The sequence below is a fragment of the Hesperophylax consimilis genome, chromosome 17 (genome assembly GCF_061612785.1).
Source record: "Hesperophylax consimilis isolate HC1 chromosome 17, BYU_Hcon_1.0, whole genome shotgun sequence".
NCBI lineage: Eukaryota > Metazoa > Arthropoda > Insecta > Trichoptera > Limnephilidae > Hesperophylax > Hesperophylax consimilis.
The window spans coordinates 17,932,921-17,957,321 of NC_142852.1; the positions used below are offsets into that span (position 1 = coordinate 17,932,921).

The 24,401-nt window shown below is 35.5% G+C and overlaps 1 protein-coding gene across 4 annotated transcripts; it reads left to right on the top strand.

The window, feature by feature from the left end:
- Window positions 1-1,789: 1,789 nt before the first annotated feature.
- Window positions 1,790-22,003, top strand: LOC149416127 (papilin-like). Of its 4 annotated transcripts, none has more exons than XM_089641572.1 (11): window positions 1,790-1,846; window positions 7,100-7,196; window positions 8,102-8,233; window positions 13,320-13,502; window positions 15,333-15,464; window positions 16,279-16,461; window positions 18,363-18,569; window positions 20,083-20,274; window positions 20,639-20,821; window positions 21,157-21,336; window positions 21,772-22,003. In XM_089641572.1, exons 1-11 carry the CDS (start codon window positions 1,805-1,807, stop codon window positions 21,828-21,830), a joined length of 1,590 nt encoding a protein of 529 aa, XP_089497698.1. In that variant the 5' UTR covers window positions 1,790-1,804; the 3' UTR covers window positions 21,831-22,003. The 4 variants fall into 4 exon arrangements, with proteins under 4 accessions (XP_089497698.1, XP_089497699.1, XP_089497697.1 ...); XM_089641573.1 differs by lacking the exon at window positions 1,790-1,846 and adding an exon at window positions 6,189-6,286; XM_089641571.1 differs by lacking the exon at window positions 1,790-1,846 and adding an exon at window positions 6,368-6,496.
- The last annotated feature ends 2,398 nt before the right edge of the window (window positions 22,004-24,401 follow it).

The window sequence follows — 24,401 nt, forward strand, 5'->3', positions numbered from 1 at the left end:
AAAGGATTCCGCCTGTCGGCTAGCCGAGTCCGTTGGGCCTGAGAACTTCAACCATGGTTCGTTTTGAACATTGAAGCCCCCAGAGCAATAAACTCGGCCGAAGGGTAGCGGGGCAAGAGATCATCAATAGTATCGCTCAAATGTTTGAAGAGTTTGGAAGTGTCTGATTCGCAATGTTTCGGTGAGCGGTATAGACATGCGTAAAATCTTGCCGTACTGGCAAGATTGACGCGCACCCACATTACGTCAAACCTGGAGTTTTCCAGACTCAATAGTCGTACACAGTTGACGTCAGCTCGACAATAGAGGCAGACTCCTCCTTTGAGTTGGAACTTGCTTGCAAGGGTAAAGCCCGGGCAGTCCAGATAGGAGGAGTCTGGCGGCTCGGCTATCTGAGTTTTGGATAGGAAAAGAAGGTTGGGACAAAAAATGGTGATGAACAGAATTTAAATTTGTGTGCAGACCGCGAATGTTGGCAAAATTTACCAACAGTTTTGGCCCCCCACCGGGACGCCTGCTACTCGCCGCTGTAATGATGTTAATGTTAATTGTATATTTGATTTGAAATTTTCACGGGCAAAAGTATTTTGACTATTGGTTTTTGGAATGTTATGCCGTGTTGCACTAACTCCTTCTTTAGCCAACGTTTCGGACAGCATTGCAGTGTCCATCATCAGGGCAGATGTCTTATTTGAAATGTGAGCTTGTGGTGAAATGTGAGCTTATGAGGTGAAAGGAAGTTCTGGAAAGGAAAAGTATGAGGGGTGGGTAGGAATCTGGGGTTCAGGCTGTCCAGGAGTGATGAGCGTTTGATTTCAGCCCACCCACTGCGGTGCTAGGCGATAGGCTGGGAGAGTCCGGCTGGAGAGGGCATCCAATGCGGCCCAAATGCTGCTGCTGGGTCCCCTCCGGCCACGAACCGGCACAACAGCAGTGGGGGGGTTTTCTCCTTCGCTGATGGGGCAGCCCACCCTTAGTCGTGAGCCTGAGGGTCGGGCCCCTGTACTATCGAGCGGCCCGGACAGCGGTAACCGGTTGTAAAGGGTCTCCCTCAACCAGCATCTCCCAACCGGCCCGCCACGCAGAAGGTGGGCCGACGCACCCGCCACGAAGACCTGGGCAAACCTCATCCCATGAACCCGGGCACCCCTGCTAAGTCACCAAACGTAGCGAACCACTTGGGGTGACCTGTGGCAGAGGTGTTGGTCATCCAATAAATGGTTCCCAGGGCGACGGTACCCATTCCCGCCTACCAAATTAAAACTACCTAATGCATTGGGTTATATAAGTGCTTCTATCTCCCTCAACTTCTATCTCACTACCCGCTTCATAACACTGTCCAGCCTGGTGTCGATACCGTTCCCCTGTCTTTACGCTTTACGGACAGAAGCGCTCTTGTGAGGTATCACATTAAAAAGTTATTAGTCATTTTTGCGATTATTTTTCTATTTGTTGTAGTTTGATATACAAAGCTTAAAATACATTTTATATGGCTACTTATTTAGCAATTGTAAGTAAACAAACTGCTCCAAATAATGTTTACAGTGGGGAAAAGTTGCAAATAATGTTTTATGAACTTAAATGACTATTCGTGACGAAAATAGTTGCGTATTACAAAGCAAATTATTGATGTAAAGTTGATAAACGACATTGCCGAAAGAGTTAGCAGAACATTTTTAGGTGGAGTGAAATTGCAGTGACAACTTTCAGTAGCATCGTGCTACACGTGTTTTGCAAAAACTATTGTTGATAACAAATACACTTGGTACAATTTTTTATTATTCAAAGTATCTACCTCTACAAAATGTTGTTCAATCATTTACATAGGTGTTTTCTGCAAGAACAGGTAAGAATTATCATTTCGTTGTTGCATGATTTTGAGTTTCTCCTGTGTGGAGTTAATGTCTAAACATATTTTTTAAAAATCATTATCTAATTTTTAACAAATATGATTATTACAAATGAATAAAATTTGTAGTCCTGCAAAGATTTGACATAAAAACTTGTCTGTAGGTTCAACCATATCATTAAAATGAATGTTAATGTTTAATAACATTTGAGTTCATATTTATACTGATTTTTTTTTTAAGTTCACGCATGATTTCTCAATTTGACTTTCACAATCCTTACCCGTGGTATAAATATTGAATTATCCGCAAATAATCTATTCTTGCACCCTTTTATGACCATAATAACATAATTTATGTAAATGATGAATAAAAGTGGTCCTAGTATGGAGTCTTGTGGTACTCCCAGTTCATTCATTAAATATTCTGAATGTACACATCAACCTTTGTGACTTGTAGCCCGGTACGTAAGTATGTTTAAAACCACCTTAAATCGTTTAGTGTGAAGTCATATCTGTCGTTTTTAAAAATATTTCCCTATATTTGTCCGTATATTAATTAATAATGGGTGTGTTTTTTAATAAAAAAACTTGTCACGCACGTCTGCGAGAATAATTAGTCGCGTTATCTGCCTTGATTAGTTATTTTAATGAATCAAAATAAAAATAATTAATCGAAATACCGAGTGACTCTACCGGCTCGATTTGTAAGCTATATTTCGACAAAAATATCATAAAGGTACTGACCGTTAATTCTAGCCAATTACTCGAGTGAACACCTGCCGGTCTATAGTCTCACTAAATGGATTTAGACATTTCGGGAGACTATCGGTTAAAATTAACAAATTTATGTAATTTTTTAAAAAAATATTTAAAAAAATGTAGATATTTTCTTATATGTATGCCTAACAAAGTCGCAGCACGAGAGAATTTTATCACTTTTCCTCGTATTAAAAAAATCACAAAAAGAAAAAAAAAATAGTTAAAGCGGGGATCGAACCTCGGTTCTTCACGACGACAATCGGGCGCTCTGCCTCTAGACCGCGAAGCTGAGTTTGGAGAGTGACCTAAACTAGGTATATAATATTAGCTAGGCTCCTATAGCGAAATGATCCCCGTTTTTCGTGACGGTCATGAGTCGGTTTTACTCCGGTCCTCAAAAATGCATAACGCGCGTAAAGAAGTTTCACTTCAAAAAACCAACCATGATACTTAAGGGCATCGATAATGACCACAACAAGGACAACATAATACAAGATCTTATTGAACAAAATGAGGATATCTAGACTGTGATGGTTGGAAAACCCGAAACAAAGATTATATTAAAAATGTATTTGAGGATAATATATATAGAAGTAATATAATATTTATGCGCATTGAATTTTATCATTGCCATAATGTTCTTTTTAAATATGACCAATGATTCCGAAAAAATATCGAAGTTAGAGCTTAAGCAAAGATTATTGGAGGTATGAAGTGAACGGTGGATAGGCGAATTTGCTGTTTTGTGTGGAATAGTACTGTATGGGGGGTACATATCAAAGTTATGATAATATGAATGAAGGACAAAAGTTCAGTAAAAAATAAGGCCCCGTGGTAAGCGTTCGAAGATGGTTTGAAAGGGAGATATGTAAATACAAATGGTAGAGGTAGTGCGCTAACATTAATAAAACGATACAATTAGGCAAAAATTGTGAAAATATTTAATAAAACACGACTCGTTTCAAATGCAGAAAAAATCTATTTAGTTGTGAACAGTGAATTTTTTCATACGTCAAACATATTCAATAAGAGAACAAAACGTGTTTTTTATAATTTGCGGAGCTTACTTGCGATTTTTTTCTATCTAGGGAATTTAAAATATTTTTTTAAAGCCGAGGACTCTTAAGTCTTTTGCAATTATTTTCCTATTATTTGTAGTAGTTTGACGTACAAAGCTTAAAACAAATTTACTACTTAATTGATCACTTCTAGCCACTTGTGTAAATACAAGTTCATAAATAAAATGATCAAAATAATGTTGCAAGGTTGCGAACAAAGGCATGTTATTCTCAGATTTTTTATGAACTTGCATACTTATTAATGAATGAAGATTTTCGCTTATTACAAAGCGAAAATATTGATTAGGTATAATTTGATAAGTAAATTTTCGAAAGGGTAATTGAGCCATAATTCGTTATCTGTCAATCGGAATAACGCTGTTTCTGAGTGTATCTTATGCTGTACTACATTCAAAGAAGAAATAGTTTTAATATCTCAGTTTCTATGAAAGTTCCAACAAATAATACCAACGTCCGCTCCGGACGCCGAATCATCAAGGCGCCAAGGGGCTGATGATACCAACATCTAACAGTCCTAACACATCGCTTTTGAGATTTTTTTTTCACAAAAACGGCTCAACTAAGAAATACAAATCATACGTCTACTGATTTTGACAAGGGGCTTACTCAACAGACAATATATCAGTTCGCAGTTTTTCGCATAGCGGTGTTGTACCGCATAAAAGATCAATTGAAGAAAGTAAATTTAGTGGATGGCTAAATGTAAATATTTTTTATTTTTTTTTTATTTTTTTTTTATTTATTGAAACATATAAACAAGGTTACAATTTTTTTAACAATATAAACAAAAATATATCAATCACTCTCCTAATAAAGCAGCTGCTTGTGTTTAGGAGAGGACAACAAAAATATTTTTACATTTGTTTAAATTAAACAAAAAATATTAGTAATAAAACAAAAAATAACACAAAAAATAACAATAAAAGTAATAAAAATATAGGTTAGTTAATAAATGATTCAAAGAATTTAAAAGGCAAAAACATATTTCTAAACAATAAGTAAAGTTATGAGGTGGTACAAGAGTATTTTAATTTAATTTTTTTTTTAGATTTTTCGTAGTTTTCTTCCGATCGTATATCAAGGGGTAATTTATTAAATAATTTTACACCCTTGAATATATAGTGATGTTGTGCTGTTGTGGTTCGTGCTAGTGGCACGGTTAGTCCTCCAACAGATATTATTCTTTTGCTAATATTCAATTGTGGTAAATTATTTTGACTAAAGAAATCTTTATGTATTTGTAGAAGTGCAATTTTGTCATAAATTTTTGTAAGTGGGGGAACCGGGAAATCTTGAAAAACATTTATAGTTGGGTAGTAATATGGCTTTTTTAAGATGATTTTTATTAGTATTTTTTGAATAGTTTCCAGTGGGAGTAGGGATGATTTATATGCACCCCCCCAAGCCATGATTCCATATTGTAGGACAGAGTGCGCCAATGCATAATAAATATCTTTTAGTATTTTTAATGATACAATATTTCTTAGTCTAAAAAATATATAGATTAGTTTTCTCATTCTGTCTACTGTGGAATTTATTTGACTTTTCCATTTAATGTTATTATCAATAATTATTCCAAGATATTTTATTTCTTTTTTACTACTAATGTTTATACAGTTTGAATTACAAGGTGCGAATTTAAGGAGGCAATTTCTTTCGTGAATTTTTATGTTTAGATTTACATTTGAGTTATTCCCTGTTAGGCTATAAGGTATAAAATGGGTTTTTTCGACATTCAGTGTCAATAAATTTTCGTCAAACCATAGTTTAACGATATTTATTGCATTATTAGCTGATACTACGACCTCATTCCATGAATTTCCTTCAATAGTTATAACTGTATCATCTGCGTAAGATATGATGTTTCCAATGATTGGGAGTTGAAAAAGTTCATTAACATATAATATAAAAAGTATAGGTCCCAAAACAGTTCCTTGTGGAATTCCAAAATCTATATTTTCTATTTAACTTAATTCGTTGTTTACTTTAACCTGTTGAGTTCTTTGATAGAGATAACTTTTTAACCATGTTAACCATGGTTAAAAAGTTAACCATGTAACCATGTTATTGATTGCTTAGTTAAATTGTTAAAGGAAGTAAGATGTAAAATGGTAGAATTAAAACAGAACTCTGAAAACTGTTAAATCACCAGGCATTAACATCAAAACTTGTAAATGTCCAATTCCAAGGGAAGGTTTTCTAGCAGACAATATAGCTACTTTATGTAATGGGTTGGGTCAAGGTGATGAACCATGTCGTGTAACATCTGAAATCAGGCCTCTAACAATATGTATTTGATAGGTTTTCTATTTCAGATGTCTCTATTTTTTGTATACAGCTTTTCATTTGAGATTTAAAATTTTAGCTGCTTTGTTCATAGTCTATTGCCTTCTTGAATGGAGCACGTTCTTCTGATGTCATCATGTTTGTGACAACCATCAGTTGTCGCGTGTTTTATATGTTTGGCTGAAACTTATTATTGATAACAAACACAGTTGGTGGAAAAACATGCAGAATACACTTTGTTTAAATTCTCTACGTATAAATAATGTTTGATGATATATTGTATCATTTGTAAAGGTGTTTTCTGTGAAATCAGGTAAGAATAAGGAGCTTCACCATTTTATTTTCCCAAGTTTCTTTTACGTGGAGTTAATGTAACAACAAATCTTTTACATATACTTTTATTATCTTCATGGGTGGGATTAGTCCCATCCATCAATGCTTTCAGTTGACTGCGGTTCCTCGCCATCTGCCTGCAGGCAGTCCTCAGTCCTACGTGTCATGCTCCAATCCTCTTCCATACAGTGTAGCCAAACGCTATAACCCTTTAGCATTTTAAATACATTTACCTTATCTTTACTTACCAACTAGCATACTTAAGTACACATCGAAATATCTAATTTTAAACACGGCGTACCTACGTTGTTCACCTATTGTTTTAAATGTCTACGATATGTTTATAAATATTATAAAAACCTCATCTGTTTTTCGCTATTCATTAAGATTGAATAATTACTGTTTTTAAAAAGAGTGGAATAACTTAATAGGTAAAACCTTAAGTAATGAATTTTTAAAAGAGTTAAAATTGACGTAAGTTGATAAACGCAAAAGAATGAAATTGCTAATTTATTGAAATCTCTTAAAATATCTAAAAGTTTACCAGGAAACGCCCTGCAACTATTTGTGGAGATTTTTAATAAATTAGCATTGTTAAATATCAGCAATTTTCCTCCATGTACCTATGCTGGTCAGAACACTTCCCCGGCAAGAAAGAGGTACTGGGTTCAATTCCTATCTGCGACTGAATCTTTTTTCAATATTTTCGGTTTCCAATTTTTCGTTTGAGTCGTTAATGTTATCTTCGATAGTAAAATAATTATTTTTGTTGCAATGTAAAACCTTTTTTCAGAGAATTTCCACCAAAATGAAGTCAGCGACCGTTCTGTTGTTGGTGGCATGTTCCATCGCTGCAGTTTCAGGCGGCTATTCAAAACCTACAAAACCATGTACGTAACAATTCATATTATTCTTCTTCCTTTTGTTATTTTTGGGTCAGGGGTTCATTGCTTTAACAAGGCGCTTTCAGAAATCCTAGCCAAAACATGAATAGGTACGTCAAAAAAGATTTATTCCTAAATTATTTATTTTTGTTATGTGGACCTCACTTAGAAGGCCAATGCTATTAGCGATTCGCGATGATAATTATTCTTGGCGTTCCAATTTTTAATGTGTTTCATCTTCCTTTTTCTTGTCTGTTCTTCCCCTGGTCATTTTTGGCGGGGGTTCATGTGATCAATTATTCCGGTCATTCCAATTTTTTTTGTGTTTTATAAACTTGTCACTGTTGTAAAATCCAAGTTTTCGACCTTGGCGCGCCTGTGTTCGGGTGCCATTTTGAAAAAAAACAATCCGAAATTGTGTTAGATTATAGTTTTTTTTTAATATATCTTGTCACCAGTTCAAATTTTGTCGAAAAAAATTCCTATAAATATGTAGAACATAAAATATGCTACAACTTTGCTAACTAGAGGTACAGCGTTTTATACGGTTTTAAATAATTTTTTCATTCGTGCAATCAGAAAAAATTATGATTTCAAATTTAAAATCTAGGTAGAGATAAGACGAATTTGAGTTTCAAAACAACCGCAAGCTAAGTGGTCGACTCCTGATGACTTCCGATATCGTCGACTGACAATATATTCTGTATATCTTCAGCAGCTTGACCTCCACAAGATCTCCTCTCTTTACCATAATAAAGAATAAGTTAAATTTGTCCCACGTTTTTCATTGTGAGTTGTAAATAAGCATTTGTTTTCAAATCGACATCAAATTTAAATGAAAATCCAGTCAGAAATACATAAAACAGCACATTAATAATAATAGGTAATTATTAATATTTTTTTCCTTTTAGCTGTTGTTACAACAAAACAACCTTCTGTTTGCACACCAGGAGAAAGAAAAAAAATTGACTGCAACACCTGCGTTTGTTTGGACAATGGGCAGTGGGCTTGCACCAAGATAGGATGTAAAAAACCTACTCAAGGTACAAACATTTTAAAATAATTTATTCATAAGATCTCAGACGTCATGTACTAGACAAGGAAAATTGAAAACAGTTTATTATGCTATAATTCAGTGTCTACTTTTGTATAATATAGTGTGCTGGGGTTTCTGTCTGAAGACTATTATTGAACCACACAATATTGCCCAAAACCTGATTCTCAAAGTTATGTACAAGAAAAAATCAGATATCCCAAACAGTGACTTTATTCAACGCTTGGCAGATTTTTTAACAGTATTCGTTTTGCGAAAAGAACGCAGCAAATTCGTACTACAATAATTGGCTCTGGTCTAAACCTTATGGCAATCCACACTAAATCTTTATTTGCTCAACTTTTATTTAATAGCTTTCCAGAATAAATTAAGTCAGTTAATTTTCTTGTGTATTTTTAAAACAAATGTTAAATTATTTGTGCTAGCCGAGGATTGTTTACATTTTTTTTCAACTTTCTCCTTTTAAATTAATGGCATAATATGATATACATGTATATTTTTTCATTCCTTTCCTTTTATATTGTATTTTTTTTTCTCTCCTTCAAAAATCAATGTTTATCATGGTCACCATACATGTTTACTACTTTATGCTGTAATGCGATCGGGTGTCACAAAACTACTCAAGGTACAAATATTGCACAATCATTTATTCACACCACATAGACTATGAATCAAATAAAGTGAAACATAATTTGATAAATTGTCCGTGTCCACTACGTCACCTCATAATAAGTAACATAACAAACCAACGCATGGTATAAGAGGGTACAACACAAGTTATTGTAGAGAGGAGTTCAATAATTGTATATAATAACGATAATAACAAGAGTACTTAAGGCAATATGATAGTTTTCAAAATTAATTTTTGAGATGAAATGATGTAATGAATTGGCTAGAATTATCGTAATAGGTACCATGTAGGTATTCAATTCGTAGAAATATTTATGTAACAATATTGTTTTCTCAATATATAATACGACATTTGTTTTGGTATACCGTGATATTGGAACAGCGGAAAAGTTAACTGTCAATAGACCCTAATTAACAATAAATTATCTCAAGTGATGAAAAGGAGACATTGAACAACCGATCATAATTCCGCTCTGTTATGACATCTTTTTCATACTGGACGTCAGTCGGTTTGGTTTGGTAATTGAATATCACATAAAGGTGTCAAAAGAGATACCGATGAAACGATAGGATGGGTTCGACTTGTTATGGTTAGGTTAGTTTAGGTGAGGTTTTTGCTAATCTCTTACTAATTGTATAAATCATTCATCCTTGTTGTCCCATTTATACCCTCCACGACCACAAAGAGCCCCACAGTGTGCACCCCTGGAATGAAATCCCCTTGTTGCCAGTGCGGCCCTTCTGGTCAATGGATGTGCACATCTTCCATCGGGTGAAATACAGCGCCTTCCAGCCCAGGTGAACTGCATTAAATTGAAACGAACAAACAGAAAATACGCAAATGAGATATTTTACCGATTACCGGACCCATTAGGTCAAACATTAAGTAAATTGGTGATTCCCTCGCAGCGAGATTATTTAATTATTTTTTATTAAATTTCTGTTGTATTTACTACTGGCAACGCTAACAAATAGGATTTACGACTGTACCACAAGAATCAATATACGTATTATGATACTTATCTGTAGGCGTCCTGGGTAGAAATCTGCCAATTCCCGAATTATTTTTAATTGCATATTTTTTAAAACGTCATTCACTCACGAGAGGTTGCTTTTTTTGTCTTGTTATTTTATTCCTTTGGTAGAAAAATGGTTTTGTGTTCTAACAAAAGCAGTGAAAGATCTAAATCGAATTATTGTTTTTCATTTAATTTAACAAGCGAGTTTTTTTAAAAATATATTTCCTTAATTATGCATTTTTAACATTAAGGCGTAACGTTCACAGAACGATTTTTAAAGCTTATCTGTATTTTACCGAAGGTGCCCTGAGCTGAATTAGTTAAAATTAGCATTAAAAAATTTAAAGTTCTTAATTATGTTTACAACCAATACAAGCATTTGTTTAATAATAATAATAATATTGGACAATTTGTATAGCGCCGCTTTCGTGAGATATCACCTCAGGGGCGCTTTACAGTTGATGCAGGTATTACGAAAAATATAAATAATACAAAAATAAAGTGAAGTAAAGTTAAGTTAAGCTGCTGCAGCGAAAGAGTCCACAGCGTCCACCAATAGTGCCATCACGAGGTTCGTCATCCGTCCAGGTATGTGTCTGCTGCTAATAAGGAGCTGACACAATATCCTTACATAGACATCAGACCTTGGCAGTACCGCTGTGACGTTCGACCAAGATAGAAAATGGAGAATTTTCAGCAAGAATCCAAGGTGGTGAAGAAACTGGACCAGCTGCTGCAGCGAGAGTTTACCGCGTCCACCAACAGTGCCAGCACGAGGTTCGTCATCCGTTCAGGTATGTGTCTGCTGCTGATAATGCGCTGACACAATATACTCACATAGATACCAGATCTTGGCAGCACCTCTGTGACGTTCGACGAAGATAGAAAATGGAGAATCTTCAGCAAGAATCCTAGGTGGTGAAGAAACTGGACCAGCTGCTGCAGCGAGAGTTTACCGCGTCCACCAACAGTGCCAGCACGAGGTTCGTCATCCGTCCAGGTATGTGTCTGCTGCTGATAATGCGCTGACACAATATACTCACATAGACACCAGACCTTGGCAGCACCTCTGTGACGTTCGACGAAGATAGAAAACGGAGAATCTTCAGCAAGAATCCTAGGTGGTGAAGAAACTGGACCAGCTGCTGCAGCGAGAGTTTACCGCGTCCACCATCATTGCCAACGCGAGGTTCGTCATCCGTCCAGGTATGTGTCTGCTGCTAATAAAAGGCTGACACAATATCCTCACATAGATACCAGACCTTCCGTTTGTCAAGCTATTTTAATGCCTATTACGTACATTATAAGGTATACCAAGAATACGCACATGTTTGGCTTGTAGCTTCCTCTTAAGATGTTGAAATCGAGCATACCTGGTAAAAACAAAGGACAGATATAGGTTCGTATATCCATAGCATATTCCCTCGTATATTATCGTATAGATATTTGCTATTCAACATCGTTAATAGTGTAGGTAATTACTATTCAAACACTATACATGGTATTAAGCTAAGATCTCATGTGTTAAGGGCCATAATTTGACTTGGTTATCAACCATAGAGCTTTACAATTATTAAAAGGGCTACTGAGTACTAATATGTTCCACTATTAGAACGCGATAAGCGGTGCGCGTAGACCGGATTCTTATTTGTGTTGGCATACTATTATTTTTAATATACTTAACGTCAACGGTACAGAGCTGCTGAAAGTAGGTAATTACAAAATTATAAAAATAGGAATCTGTCTACAATAATAGTGGGCGTTTTTCGTTATGTAACAAAACAGAACTGAAACAGACGAACTTATAAAACAAATACTACAAATGGGAGTATATAAATATACAGATGATTATATAAATACAAACATGTGAGTATATAAATATAAAATAAATAAACATCACAACAGCGTTGGAGGTCAATTGGAGGTTAAAAAGTAGAACCTATTTTTTCGCTTCATGACTGATCTACATATAATAATACTTCAATGTTTAGACCCACGATTCCTGTGCTTATTTAGAGTAAAATTTAGACAATATTTTGGTCTCCAGTGAATTTTTAATTTTTTTTTTTCACTTAAAACATTTTTTTTAACCAGCGTTAGCGGAAACCAAAATGTCATTTAAAGTTTAAACTCCAAATAAGATAAGGAATCGCTGGCATGAACGATGAAAAGTGCACTGTTTTTCTGAAATGAACATTGTTTATATTCTAATAAATTATAATTTCCTGATATTGTTTATAAACTACCTACAAACTCTATATATAGGGTTTTCCAATAAGCGGTGTTATGTATATTTTATTCTGGCCATAAAATGATTTTTTATGGCCTGGAATTGGATGGTATTGATCTGGACAACGTTTACTTTCAACACAAGCAATGAAATCATTGATCTTTTACGGGAAAGGTTTCCAGACCGTTTTATATCTCGAAGAGGTGATCACAATTGGCCACCGAGATCTTGTGATTTAACACCTTGCGACTTCTTCCTTTGGGGCCAAGTGAAAAAGAAGGTCTACGCCAACAGCCCAGCGTCGAACCAAGACCTCAAAAATGGAATTTGTGAGGCTATAGAAGACATAAGGCAGCCACTTTGCGGTTTGGTTATGGAAAATTACATGAAAAGGATATGGTCCTGTAGGCGTGGTCGTGGTGGTCATTTGACTGTTATGTTATTTTTCACTATAAACGGCATACCTTTCTCTTTATAATGAAATTAACATTTGATCGTTTATATTAAAAAATGGCATTTTTCATTGAATATCAAAATAACACATCTTTTTGGAAAACCCTATACTGAAACATGTCAGAATTCAAACCGTTTGCTTTGAGTATTGATTGATTTTTATTGCATAAAATAAATACGAGAAAGCCATTAGCAACATTTATAGTTTAATGGATACTGTGTCAAGTTTATATTATTTAATTATCAATCTCGCCAAATACCGATCGGGTAGGACCGATACTTATTTCGCGTATTAACTGCTTTAAAGTCATACGATTTCAGGAAATACGTACATGTCCACTTGTTTGTACGTTATTGCCCCAAAGGGTTGATAGAATTCATTGTCATCGACAAAAAGTCTATCTGCAGTGTTGGAACTCGATCGGATGTCGGGAATTGGGTTAATTTCCACTTCCAAGATTCATTAATTACCGAAAACATAAGTAAAATTCAATTAATTGTTTTAAAAAAGAAGTCATTAAATGACTGTTCATCTTTAAACAGAACTACCCTAGTTGGATGAGAGTAGGGCTGGCTCTGAGCCCAACGACGCCTGGCGCAAGTTAAATGTTGGTGCCTTGGCAACTCGGCGCCCGGAGCGGACTGCTCCAATTGCGCCCGCATTAGTGGTTGATCCTGGATGAGGAGCTTATATTTAGCTTTTGTTAATAAATTAAAATAACAAATAATTTTTTTATCCGTAGAATTATGCACGGGACAGGCAGAGGTAGGGCCGTGCCGGGGCTCTATCCCCAAGTGGTATTTCCAGGGCACCATCGGCGGCGCTGGCAACTGCAGCATGTTCGTGTGGGGCGGCTGCGGGGGCAACCCGGCCAACAGGTTTGACTCGGAGCAAGAGTGCCTGCACCAATGCATAGGAGAGTCGTGTGAGTACTAATAAGTCATATTACTAAACAGTGGCATTTCCTGGGCACCATCGGCGCCACTGGCAACTGCACCATGTTCGTGTGGGGCGGCTGCGGGGGCAACGCGGCCAACAGGTTTAACTAAGAGCACGAGTGCCTGCACCACTGCATAGAAGAGTCGTGTGAGTGTGTCATATTATGAAATTTACAAGTATTTAAGTACAAGTCCCTAATACGGTCATTTACCTACTTATAGCGTTACCATAATAACTAATTATCAGTTACATTAAAAACAGGCTTCATTTTCTATTGAGGAATATGGGTAAAGTTTCCGTTCCATAGCTTCTTACTTCCATTGATATTGTTAAAAATTATATAACACTTATCAGTTTATTGACAACAATCTTACTCTCACAACAGAAGTTCACAGCTCTCTGAACTGAAGTGCCGAGTTCTCTCAACTCAAGTCTCTGTCTGCTGCTATGTGTGTTCTTATTCCACTCCTGTTTCGTCACTCCACCTCTCATTTCCCCCTCGTCCGTAATTAATCATTCCTTTTATGGGCATGATTTTTGGTAAGCACTTACCCCTTATTATCGTCGATCACCATTTAAGGTGATCCTTCTGAGTGCTCGTGACAAAGGCATTCTTTACACTATATTGATGCGTGATCAATGTGGTGGTGTATCCTCTATGATTTGTAGAGTTAGGGATGCTTGATTAATGTATGTAGGTACAGCGTATTTTACCTAAACTAACAGCACAAATGTCATGTTTCGTTATTAGCTAGTAAAGTCGGAAAGTCACCTGAGATACTTGATCAATCCAATACATTGGTGAACACTTTACAGTGACTACTTTAGCTAGAAGGTAGTGACTAGCCACAAAAGGTAATTGAGGTTCTGTCAAAGGTATATTGAAGATTTGACATTGTTTATTTTCTTGAGCCCTTCAAAAATATCAAGAAAAGTGCGATAGGTAATCAACCAAAAAGTCAAAAATCAATAAAAAGATTGACCGATCAATCAATCAATCAATAGATCATCCAACTAATTGATCAATCAATAAACAAATCGATTTATCAATCAATCAATCAATAGAACGACCAACCAATCGATTAATAGATTCATCAATCAATCAGTTAGTTACTATTCAATCAAAAGATCAATTTAACAATCAATCGAATGCCCATATGGTCAATCTTTAATCAAAAAATAAATCAATTTATTGTTGAATCAATCAATCGATAAGATAATCTATCTATCAATAAACAGATCAATTGCTAACAACAATCCATCGACCGGTTATTCAATAAATCAATATTTTAATCACTTCAAAGGATATATAATCAATCAAAAGATATATCAATCAATAGATATATAAATCAATCGATATATCAATCAATCGATATATCAATCAATCGATATATATATAAATATATATATATATCAATCAATCGATATATTAATCAATTGATATATCAATCAATCGATATGTCAATCAATCAATCAATCAATCAATTAATTGCTCCATCAATCGATATTTCAATCAACTAATCAATTAATTGGTAAATTAATCGATTAAAAATTTATCAATTAATTACTCAACCTATATATCAATCTTCCATTCGTTAAACAATCAATCTTTCAAAAAATCAACTTAAAAACCATCATCAATAATCAATCAATCCATTAATCAATCCATCAATTAATGACTGAACTAGTTAATATTTACAATAAATATTTTTAGTTGAGCGTAACAGCGAGAAGGCTTTTATTTTAATGGAAAATTTCAATCAAGGCGCATAATCAACGAGTCAGTAATTAGTATAATTAAATTTTGTTGTTTTAGTTACGAGTAATACTAAGAGGCCAAAGGTTTGCACTCCTGGAACTAACAAAAAATTTGACTGCAACAAGTGCGTCTGTACTGCAGGCGGGGATTGGGCATGTACCGAAATGCTTTGCTCAAAAACAACTACAGGTAAATTGTCATTTTACCAAAAGCAAAGACATTACAGTTACTTACTAGATTATTATTAATACTTGACTATGTGTCAATAAAGTAAATCTCTTTGACTTCAGCCCCTAGGACAAAGAAGCCTCTGGTGTGCGGAGCTAACGAATATCAAAATAACACCTCTTATTAGAAAACCCTATACTAAAACATGTCAGAATACGACTGTTTGCAGACTATTGACTGATTTTTATCGCATGAAATAAATACGAGAAAGCCATTAGCAACATTTACAGTTTATTGGATACTGTGTCAAGTTTATATAATTTAATCATCAATCTCGCCAAATGCCGATCGGGTAGGACCGATATTTATATCGCGTATTAACTGCTTTAAAGTCATCCGATTTCAGAGAAATACGTACATGTCCGCTTTTTTGTACGTTATTGCCCCAAAGGGTTGATAGAATTCATTGTCATCGACAACAAGTCTATCTGCAGTGTTGGAACTCGATCGGATGTCGGGAAGTGGGTTAATTCTCACTTCCAAGATCTGCATTCATTAATTACCGAAAACAAAAGTAAAATTCAATTAATGTTTTTAAAAAGGGAGTCATTAAATGACTGTTCATCTTTAAACAGAACTACCCTAGTTGGATGAGAGTAGGGCCGGCTCTGAGACCAATGACGCCTAGCGCAAGTTAAATGTTGGTGCCTTGGAAACTCGGCGCCCGGAGCGGACTGCTCCAATTGCGCCCGCATTAGTGGTTGATCCTGGATGAGGAGCTTATATTTAGCTTTTATTAATAAATTAAAATAACAAATAATTTTTTTATCCGTAGAATTATGCACGGGACAGGCAGAGGTAGGGCCGTGCCGGGGCTCTATCCCCAAGTGGTATTTCCAGGGCACCATCGGCGGCGCTGGCAACTGCACCATGTTCGTGTGGGGAGGCTGCAGGGGTAACCCGGCCAACAGGTTTGACTCGGAACAAGAGTGCCTGCACCAATGCATAGGAGAGTCGTGTGAGTACTAACAAGTCATATAACTAAACAGTGGCATTTCCTGGGCACCATCGGCGGCGCTGGCAACTGCACCATGTTCGTGTGGGGCGGCTGCGGGGGCAACCCAGCCATCAGGTTCAACTCGGAGCACGAGTGCCTGCACTATTGCACAGGAGAGTCGTGTGAGTGTGTCATATTATAAAATTTCACAAGTTTACATGTAAAAGTCCCTAATACAGTCATTTACCTACTTAAAGCGTTACCATGATAACTAATTATCAGTAACATCAAAAACAGGCTTCTTTTTCTATTGAGGAATATGGGTTACATTTCCGTTCCATAGCTTCTTACTTCCATTGATATTGTTAAAAATTATATCACACTTATCCGTTTATTGACAACAATCTGACTCCCACAACAGAAGTTCACAGCTCTCTGAACTGAAGTGCCGAGTTCTCTCAACTCAAGTCTGCGTCTGCTGTTCTGTGTGTTCTTCTTCCGCTCCTGTTTCGTCACTCCACATCTCATTTCCCCATCGTCCGTAGTTAATCATTCCTTTTATGGGCCAGATCTTTGGTAAGCGCTTACCCCTCATTATCGTCGATCACCATTTAAGGTGATTCTGAGTGCTCGTGACCACGGCATTCTTTACACTATATTGATGCGTGATCAATGGGGTTGTGTATCCTATATGATTTGTAGAGTTAGGGATGCTTAATTAATGTAGGTAGGTTAAGCGTATTTTACCTACACTAGCAGCACGAATGTCATGTTTAGTTATTAGCTAGTAAAATCGGAAATCACCTGAGATACTTGATCAATCCAATAGATTGGTGAACACTTTACAGTGACTACTTAAGCAAAAAGGTGGTGATTAGTCAAAGGTATATTGAAGATTTGACATTGTTTATTTTCTAGAGCCCTTCGCAAATATCAAGAACAGTACGATAGGTAATCAACCAAAAAAGATCGACGATCAATCAATCAATCAATAGGTCATCCAACTAATTGATCAATCAATAAACAGATCAATTTATTAATCAATCAATCAATAGATCGACCAACCAATCGATCAATAGATTCATCAATCAATCAGTTAGTTAGTATTCAACCAATAGATCAAATTAAAAATCAATCATTCAATCAATCAAATGACCATGTGATCAATAGTTAATAACCAAATAAATCAATAATCATAATTATCGTTGAATCAATCAATCGATCAGATTAAATATTAATCAATAAACAGATCAATTGTTAACAACAATCGATCGACCGGTTATTCAATAAATCAATCTTTAAATCACTTAAAAGGATATACAATCAATCAATAGATATATCAATCAATCGATATATTAATCAATTGATATTTCAAGCAATCAATCAATCAATAAATTGCTCAATCAATCGATATTTCAATCAATCGATATGTCAATCAATCCATCAATTAACTAGTCAGTCAATCGATAAACAATTAATCAATAATTTACTCAACCTTTATATCAATCTTCCATTCGTTAAACAATCAATCAATCAAAAAATCAACTTAAAATCCATAACCAATAATCAATCCATCCATTAATCAATCCATCAATTAATGACGGAACTAGGTAATATTTACAAAAAAAATCAAGGCGCATCGTCAACGAGTCAGTAATTAGTATAATTAAATTTTGTTGTTTTGGTTACGACTACTACTAAGAGGCCAAAGGTTTGCACTCCCGGAACTAACAAAAAAATTGACTGCAACAACTGCGTGTGTACTGCAGACGGGGATTGGACTTGTACCAGAAAGTTTTGCCCAAAAACAACTACAGGTAAATTGTCAGTATACAAAAAGCAAATATATTAGAGTTAGTTACTTAGTAGATTATTATTAATACCTGATTATGTGTTAATAAAGTAAATCTCTTTGACTTCAGCCCCTCGAACCAAGAAGCCTCTGGTGTGCGGCGCTAACGAAGTAAGGGAAGAATGCTACAACCCATGTCCTTCAGATAAATGCGCGGACATTGGCAAGCTGCAGAAGTGTGCGGTGATTGAGAAAAAGGACTGTAAGCCAGGCTGCAGATGTGCCCTGCACTTCAGGAGGAATAGCGCTGGGGTCTGCATTGATACTAGAAAGTGCCGTAAGTAAATGATTGATGACCTTACCCAAACTAACCTAAAAAAAGCCTAACCTAACCTAAATTAACCTAACCCATCCTAACCTTACCTAAACTAGCCTACATTATAATGCTGTATTTGTATACATCGTGGTAATGAACCGGATAATGAATGGGTTCTCATTAATACGTAGAAAACACAAACAGATAAACGACATAAACAATTCTAATGATGAATAAAAACCCATGTCCTGAACATCAATTACAAAATTTTTGAAGTTAACAGATCGAAAAATGAATATTTTATATGAAGTATTGTACTATGGACGATCTTATTTATTAAAATATTAATCCGAAGAGGTTTACAAAACTTTAAGATGATATTGTTAAAGTATATGTTGCGATGTTGAGTAATTGATGAATTAATAGGTGGTGATGGTTATACAAACGTATTAACATGATAATGGGTTTAACTTCTTACATGATAATGGGTTTAACATTCAAAATAAGTTAAAGAAAAAGTTCTTCTTAATTATTTACTTAGACTTTAAAAAAAAGTCAATAGTTTTCTCTAATACACTATCTAGGTAAAACACCTATTTTATCAGAAACTTGGTGTTTCAATCACTTCAAAAGATAGCTGCCAAAATTATGGGAAAAATTATTTGCAAGATGATATTGTTAATTCTAAATTTGAGATTGATAATATAAAGGTCTTTATTGTCGAGTGTAAGACGCCTGTACCGGTAAGACAACACATCCTAGATTCGATTCCTATTTGTGACTGTTATCTTTTATTTTCTGTGTCTTGTTGAGTTTTATGTCCCGTTTAGATTTAATACTACCCATTATCTTCTTGTTGGGTAAATCATATTCCCTTACGTGTTTAATGCGCCTCCATTTAAGCCTAACTCCTGTGATAGTCATGTCGTCATGCCCATATGGCAACAAATACAAACATAACCAATTCTTGACACAGCGCCCTCAAGGTGATTTTTACAATGGTTATGGGACTATCTGCTTACTCTGCCTATGAGGAACTAACATAGAAATGTTAATCCAGCTGTCAGTTTAGCTTGTTGTCCATGTTTAATCGCCTTGCATGTTAGTAACGAGAATCGGGACAAAATGTTATGTTGTAGATAAGATGTTAACAATAACAACATATACACGAAAATAAGTGTAATCTGGTCATGCAGTGATATCAAAATCGATGCTCGCATATGCATTCTGTGAAAGATCATGTTTCAAAATCAAAAATTTGCTTGAAATGACTTTATTCACATCATGATTGAATAGCCATATACCTCAAAACTCTCTTCATCATCATTTTTTTCCCTTCTGTACTCTATTTAGCCACACGATATGCCGCAATTGGGAATGCCGTATTAATAAAAATGTGAGCCTCGAGCAACCCCCGTTATAAGAGTCTTGCGTCGCTGTGATACGTATACTGAAAATATACACATTTCTGGATTGTATATTCCTCTTCAAGTTTGGTAAAATATGTACCTGTATCATTTGTTGATTTTCATAGCGGCACCTCGCCAGTGCAAGTCAGGAGAGTTCTGGGACAACAATTGCTCTGTGCAGATCACTTGCAACGATGAACGCTGCATCAAAGAGCCGGGGATCGTGTGCATTTTCAGGGCCCCTGATGAGTGCATTCCCAGATGTCAGTGCAAGGATAACCACTGCAGAGACGAGAGGCAAAAGTGTATCAAGAAAGGTAAATTGAAGGTTTATAAGACAAGATTTTTATGCATACCAAAAAATAAAATTGCCTCTTTTTACCACGAAAATCATAAATATATTACAGAAATAAAAAATGACATAAAACGACTTGTATGAGACACAAAAAATCTGTGCAATAAAAAACATGATTGGAAATAATTCAAAACTAAGGCATGAGGTCTACATAATACTCTAGCAGATATAATAAGATAAAAACACTGCAACGCCAACTTAATATTCTTAAGGGTGTGACAACCTTTAGTCTATAATACCCTAATATCGATATATAGAAGTTAGGAAAAAAATGTAATCAGATTATATCTTAAATAGTGTAAGTATCTATTAATTGTTAATTTCAGGCTGCAACGGAGACCCAAACGCAGTTTCTGTAAAGTGCGGGGACCCTTGTCCAGTCACCTGCAGGAACAAGAGCATCTACCCTCGGGAAACTTGTGAACTTCCCTGTGAAGAAAACGGCTGCAAGTGTGTCTCCGGTTACGTCTTGGATGACGAGGGTGTATGCATACCAAGTCTGGAATGCCGTAAGTATAGCTACGTAATGGCTTAACCGATTTTCTGTTATTTTCTAACAAAATACCTAACCACCGCAGCATATATATAAATATATTTTTTTAGAAATTATTTCGAAAATTCCTGCGTGTTCTAAGTATTAACGTCTCTGCATACTCTGTGGGAAAAGGCGTGATTGTTTTTAATAAAATAATTCTTTCTTAAAAATCAGGTCCTGATCCTTGTTTCGATTTGCCAGTTGCAACTGCAACCTTGTTTTATGTGTCTCTTTTTGTTTCATGTTTCATTTAGGTTTATTCGTATTATCTTCATCTTCAATGATTAATGATATTTTGTAATGTTACAGCTGAAATCTGTGTGAATCCGAATGAGGAATTCCAGAAATGCAGGGCGGACCAATACTGTACCGGCATTTTGCAAGGGGGAGAGGTCATCCTACCTAAACCTGACGTGTGCAAGCCCAACTGCAGGTGCAACGAAGGTTACGTCAGGGACTATAACAACATTTGTATTCTGCCAGAAGAGTGTAAGTTAATATTTCTAAATTAAGACAATGTTAACTCTCGGAGCTGGAGCTGGGCTAGAACTGTCGTTTTTGGAAAGTCGTGTAGACAGTGAATTTTTAACAAATTAACACATAAATATTTTATCAATATCGGAATAAAACTGTAGAGTATAAAAATCAAATCGTGCCGCCCGCCCGTTGTCCATTCGACAATCTTCTATAAATATGAATTGATTGATTTCTCTTTTAAATTTCGTGACTTTGGACTGGCTTACATTCGACTCATTCTGCATACACATTTGGTTAGTTCTAGACGCGAGAGACTGTTGATTTTCCATGCCATTAGTAATCAGCATAGCGTCATCACCATACAATAGTCAACATAGTTTACGACTGCTCATTTCCGCACTTCAAATCAGTTTTTTCCACTTTTAACATTTTTACTTATAATTTTAGGTTTCAAAGAACCCGACACTAAGCTGGCAGACTGCCCCGACCCTGAAGCCCTAGTATGAACTCTGCACGAGAGCCTGCTAATTCTTAGGCTGTCATTGCAGGAATTGATTTGTGAAGAACATCTTTACTGATGCCACCTGTATTGCATTGAAAAAATAAATTATCAAGATAAAATTGAATAATATGACTTCAATTGAATAATAAAATATAAATAAATAATTTGAGTAAATTACTTTGTTGTTTGGAAATCATACACTCGTATATCGGGATTTTCCATAGTAAGTATGATGAGAGAATACCGGAATTCCCAAGGTGCCCACTTCCTTCCATGCCCTTTCAATTATTTATTTCTGTTCCAACTTTCGTAACGTGCGTTTCAAAAATGACTTCAAGAGGTTGTGTAAGTTCTTCTGAGAGTTTTTGCTATATTTGTGGTGAATTTGTAGTGAAAAAACAACAAAGACATATTACTGATTTTGTTAAAAAAGTGTATTTTGGTGTGAAGATATGGGACCAGGACAAATCTTGGCCCCACATAGAGTTTGTTTAGGATGTGTTGAAAGACTTAGAATTTCGTCAAAAGGTAAAGTTAAATATGTTCGTTTTGATGTTCCCATGATTTGGAGAGAGCCTCGAAACCACAGCGATGACTGCTACTTTTATTTGTGCAATGTGCAAGGGTATAGAACCAAAAATAAAAAACCTAATTTGTTACCCAAACATAGATTTGGCACTCCGCCCAGTCCCTCACGGACCTGGAATTCCTATTCCACAAGTACCCAAAAGCCTAGACAATTTTTCATCATCAGAAAGTGAATCAGAAGAAAGTTCTAGTGACGAGTTTCAAGTAGGCAACTCAGTGGACCTCAACAATTTTCGGAATCTGAAATAAATGATCTGATCCGAGATTTGGGACTCCCAAAATAATCTGCTTAGTTACTAGGTTCCAGACTGCAGGAGAAGAATTTATTGACACCTGGAACTTCTTTTGCTTGGTATAAAAATAGAGAAAAACATTTTGAGCCTTATTTTTCTCAGGATGGTGAGCTAGTCTATTGTTCAGATATTAATGGTTTAATGTCCACGTTCTAAGTTCAAAATATAGCTGAAAATTGGAGACTGTTTATTGATCCTCAAAAAGAAGTATAAAAGCTGTTTTACTTCACAACGGGAATAAGGACGCATCAATACCCGTTGGTCCCTCAGTGCATTTGAAGGAAACTTATGGTAACTTGGCATTGATCTTGGATAAGTTAAAGTATAAGAATTCGAGTGGGCAGTTTGTGGGGATCTTAAAGCAATTTCTATGATACTTGTTCAGCAAGGTGGTTACACACAATTTCCTTGTTTTCTTTGTGAATGGGATGATCGTGCTAAAGCTCAACAATGGAACCATAAAGTGTGGCCGACAAAAACATTGAAGGTCGGAAAAAAAACGTGTACTTTGAATTTGGTTGATCCTAAAAAGGTCTTTCTACCACCGCTCTATATCAAACTTGGCATGATGACGCAGTTTGTGAAGGCATTGCCAAAAGATGGCGAGATATTTAAATACCTTTCAAGCAAGTTTCCTGGTCTGTCTGAAGCAAAGCTGTAGGAGGGAGTTTTTGTTGGTCCTGACATTCGTAAACTGATGAAAGATAACAACTTTGAAAATATGATGAACGATGTTGAGAGGTCAGCATGGAATTCTTTTAAAAATGTAGTTACGAAGTTTCTAAGGAATCAGAAGAACCCGGACTTAAAAATATGTTGTGCAATTTTAAAAATCTGGGATCCTCAATGAGTTTAAAACTCCATTTTTTGAAGTCCCATTTGGATTACTTCCCGGCAAATCTTGGTGCAGTTAGTGAAGAGCTAGGTTAGAGGTTTCACCAAGATATCAAGGAAATGGAGAAAAGGCATCAAGGTCAATAAGATACAAATATGATGGGCGACTACTGCTGTATGCTGCATAGGGAAATTATAACGTCCCACAAAATGAAGCTTCGAAACTCAAAAAAGCAGATTTTATAAAGATTTATAATAAGGAAGTTGAGTAAAAAATATTTTGACTTATAAAAAATATGTTCATGTAGATCAAAAAATTTCGATTCTAATATAAATATTTTTTTTTTTTTTAGTAATAATTTTTTATTTTTAATAATATGTTGTACTACATGGTACATAATTCATTTTACATCTTGGGTCTTTTTACTACTCTTCTATTGAAAGCATTTGCTTGTGTATGGGATTATATATATTTCTATATTATTATTCTTAGAATTAGTTAAACGTTCTTGAAAAAGCATTAAATAGCAATAAACTGAATACGCTCCACTATTGGTCGAAATAATTCTGACGTCACATGTGTCGTGGCTTGTATATCACCGCAATGTCTATGGTGCATCTCTTTCTATTACATGAGAGATGGTCGGTTTAGATGAGAGAGGTGTATAGGCCAAACGTTTATTTGGGCCAAATCACAGCCGGTCGTGGAGTTAAAGCTTCCAAGCAAGTATATCAAATTAGTAATTGTGTTCATTTGTACGTTACGATAAATATAATACATTTTTACAATATAATAATTGTTGTAATATGGCAATGAAATAACATTCAGTTGGTAACACTACATGCACAAGAAGTAGGTG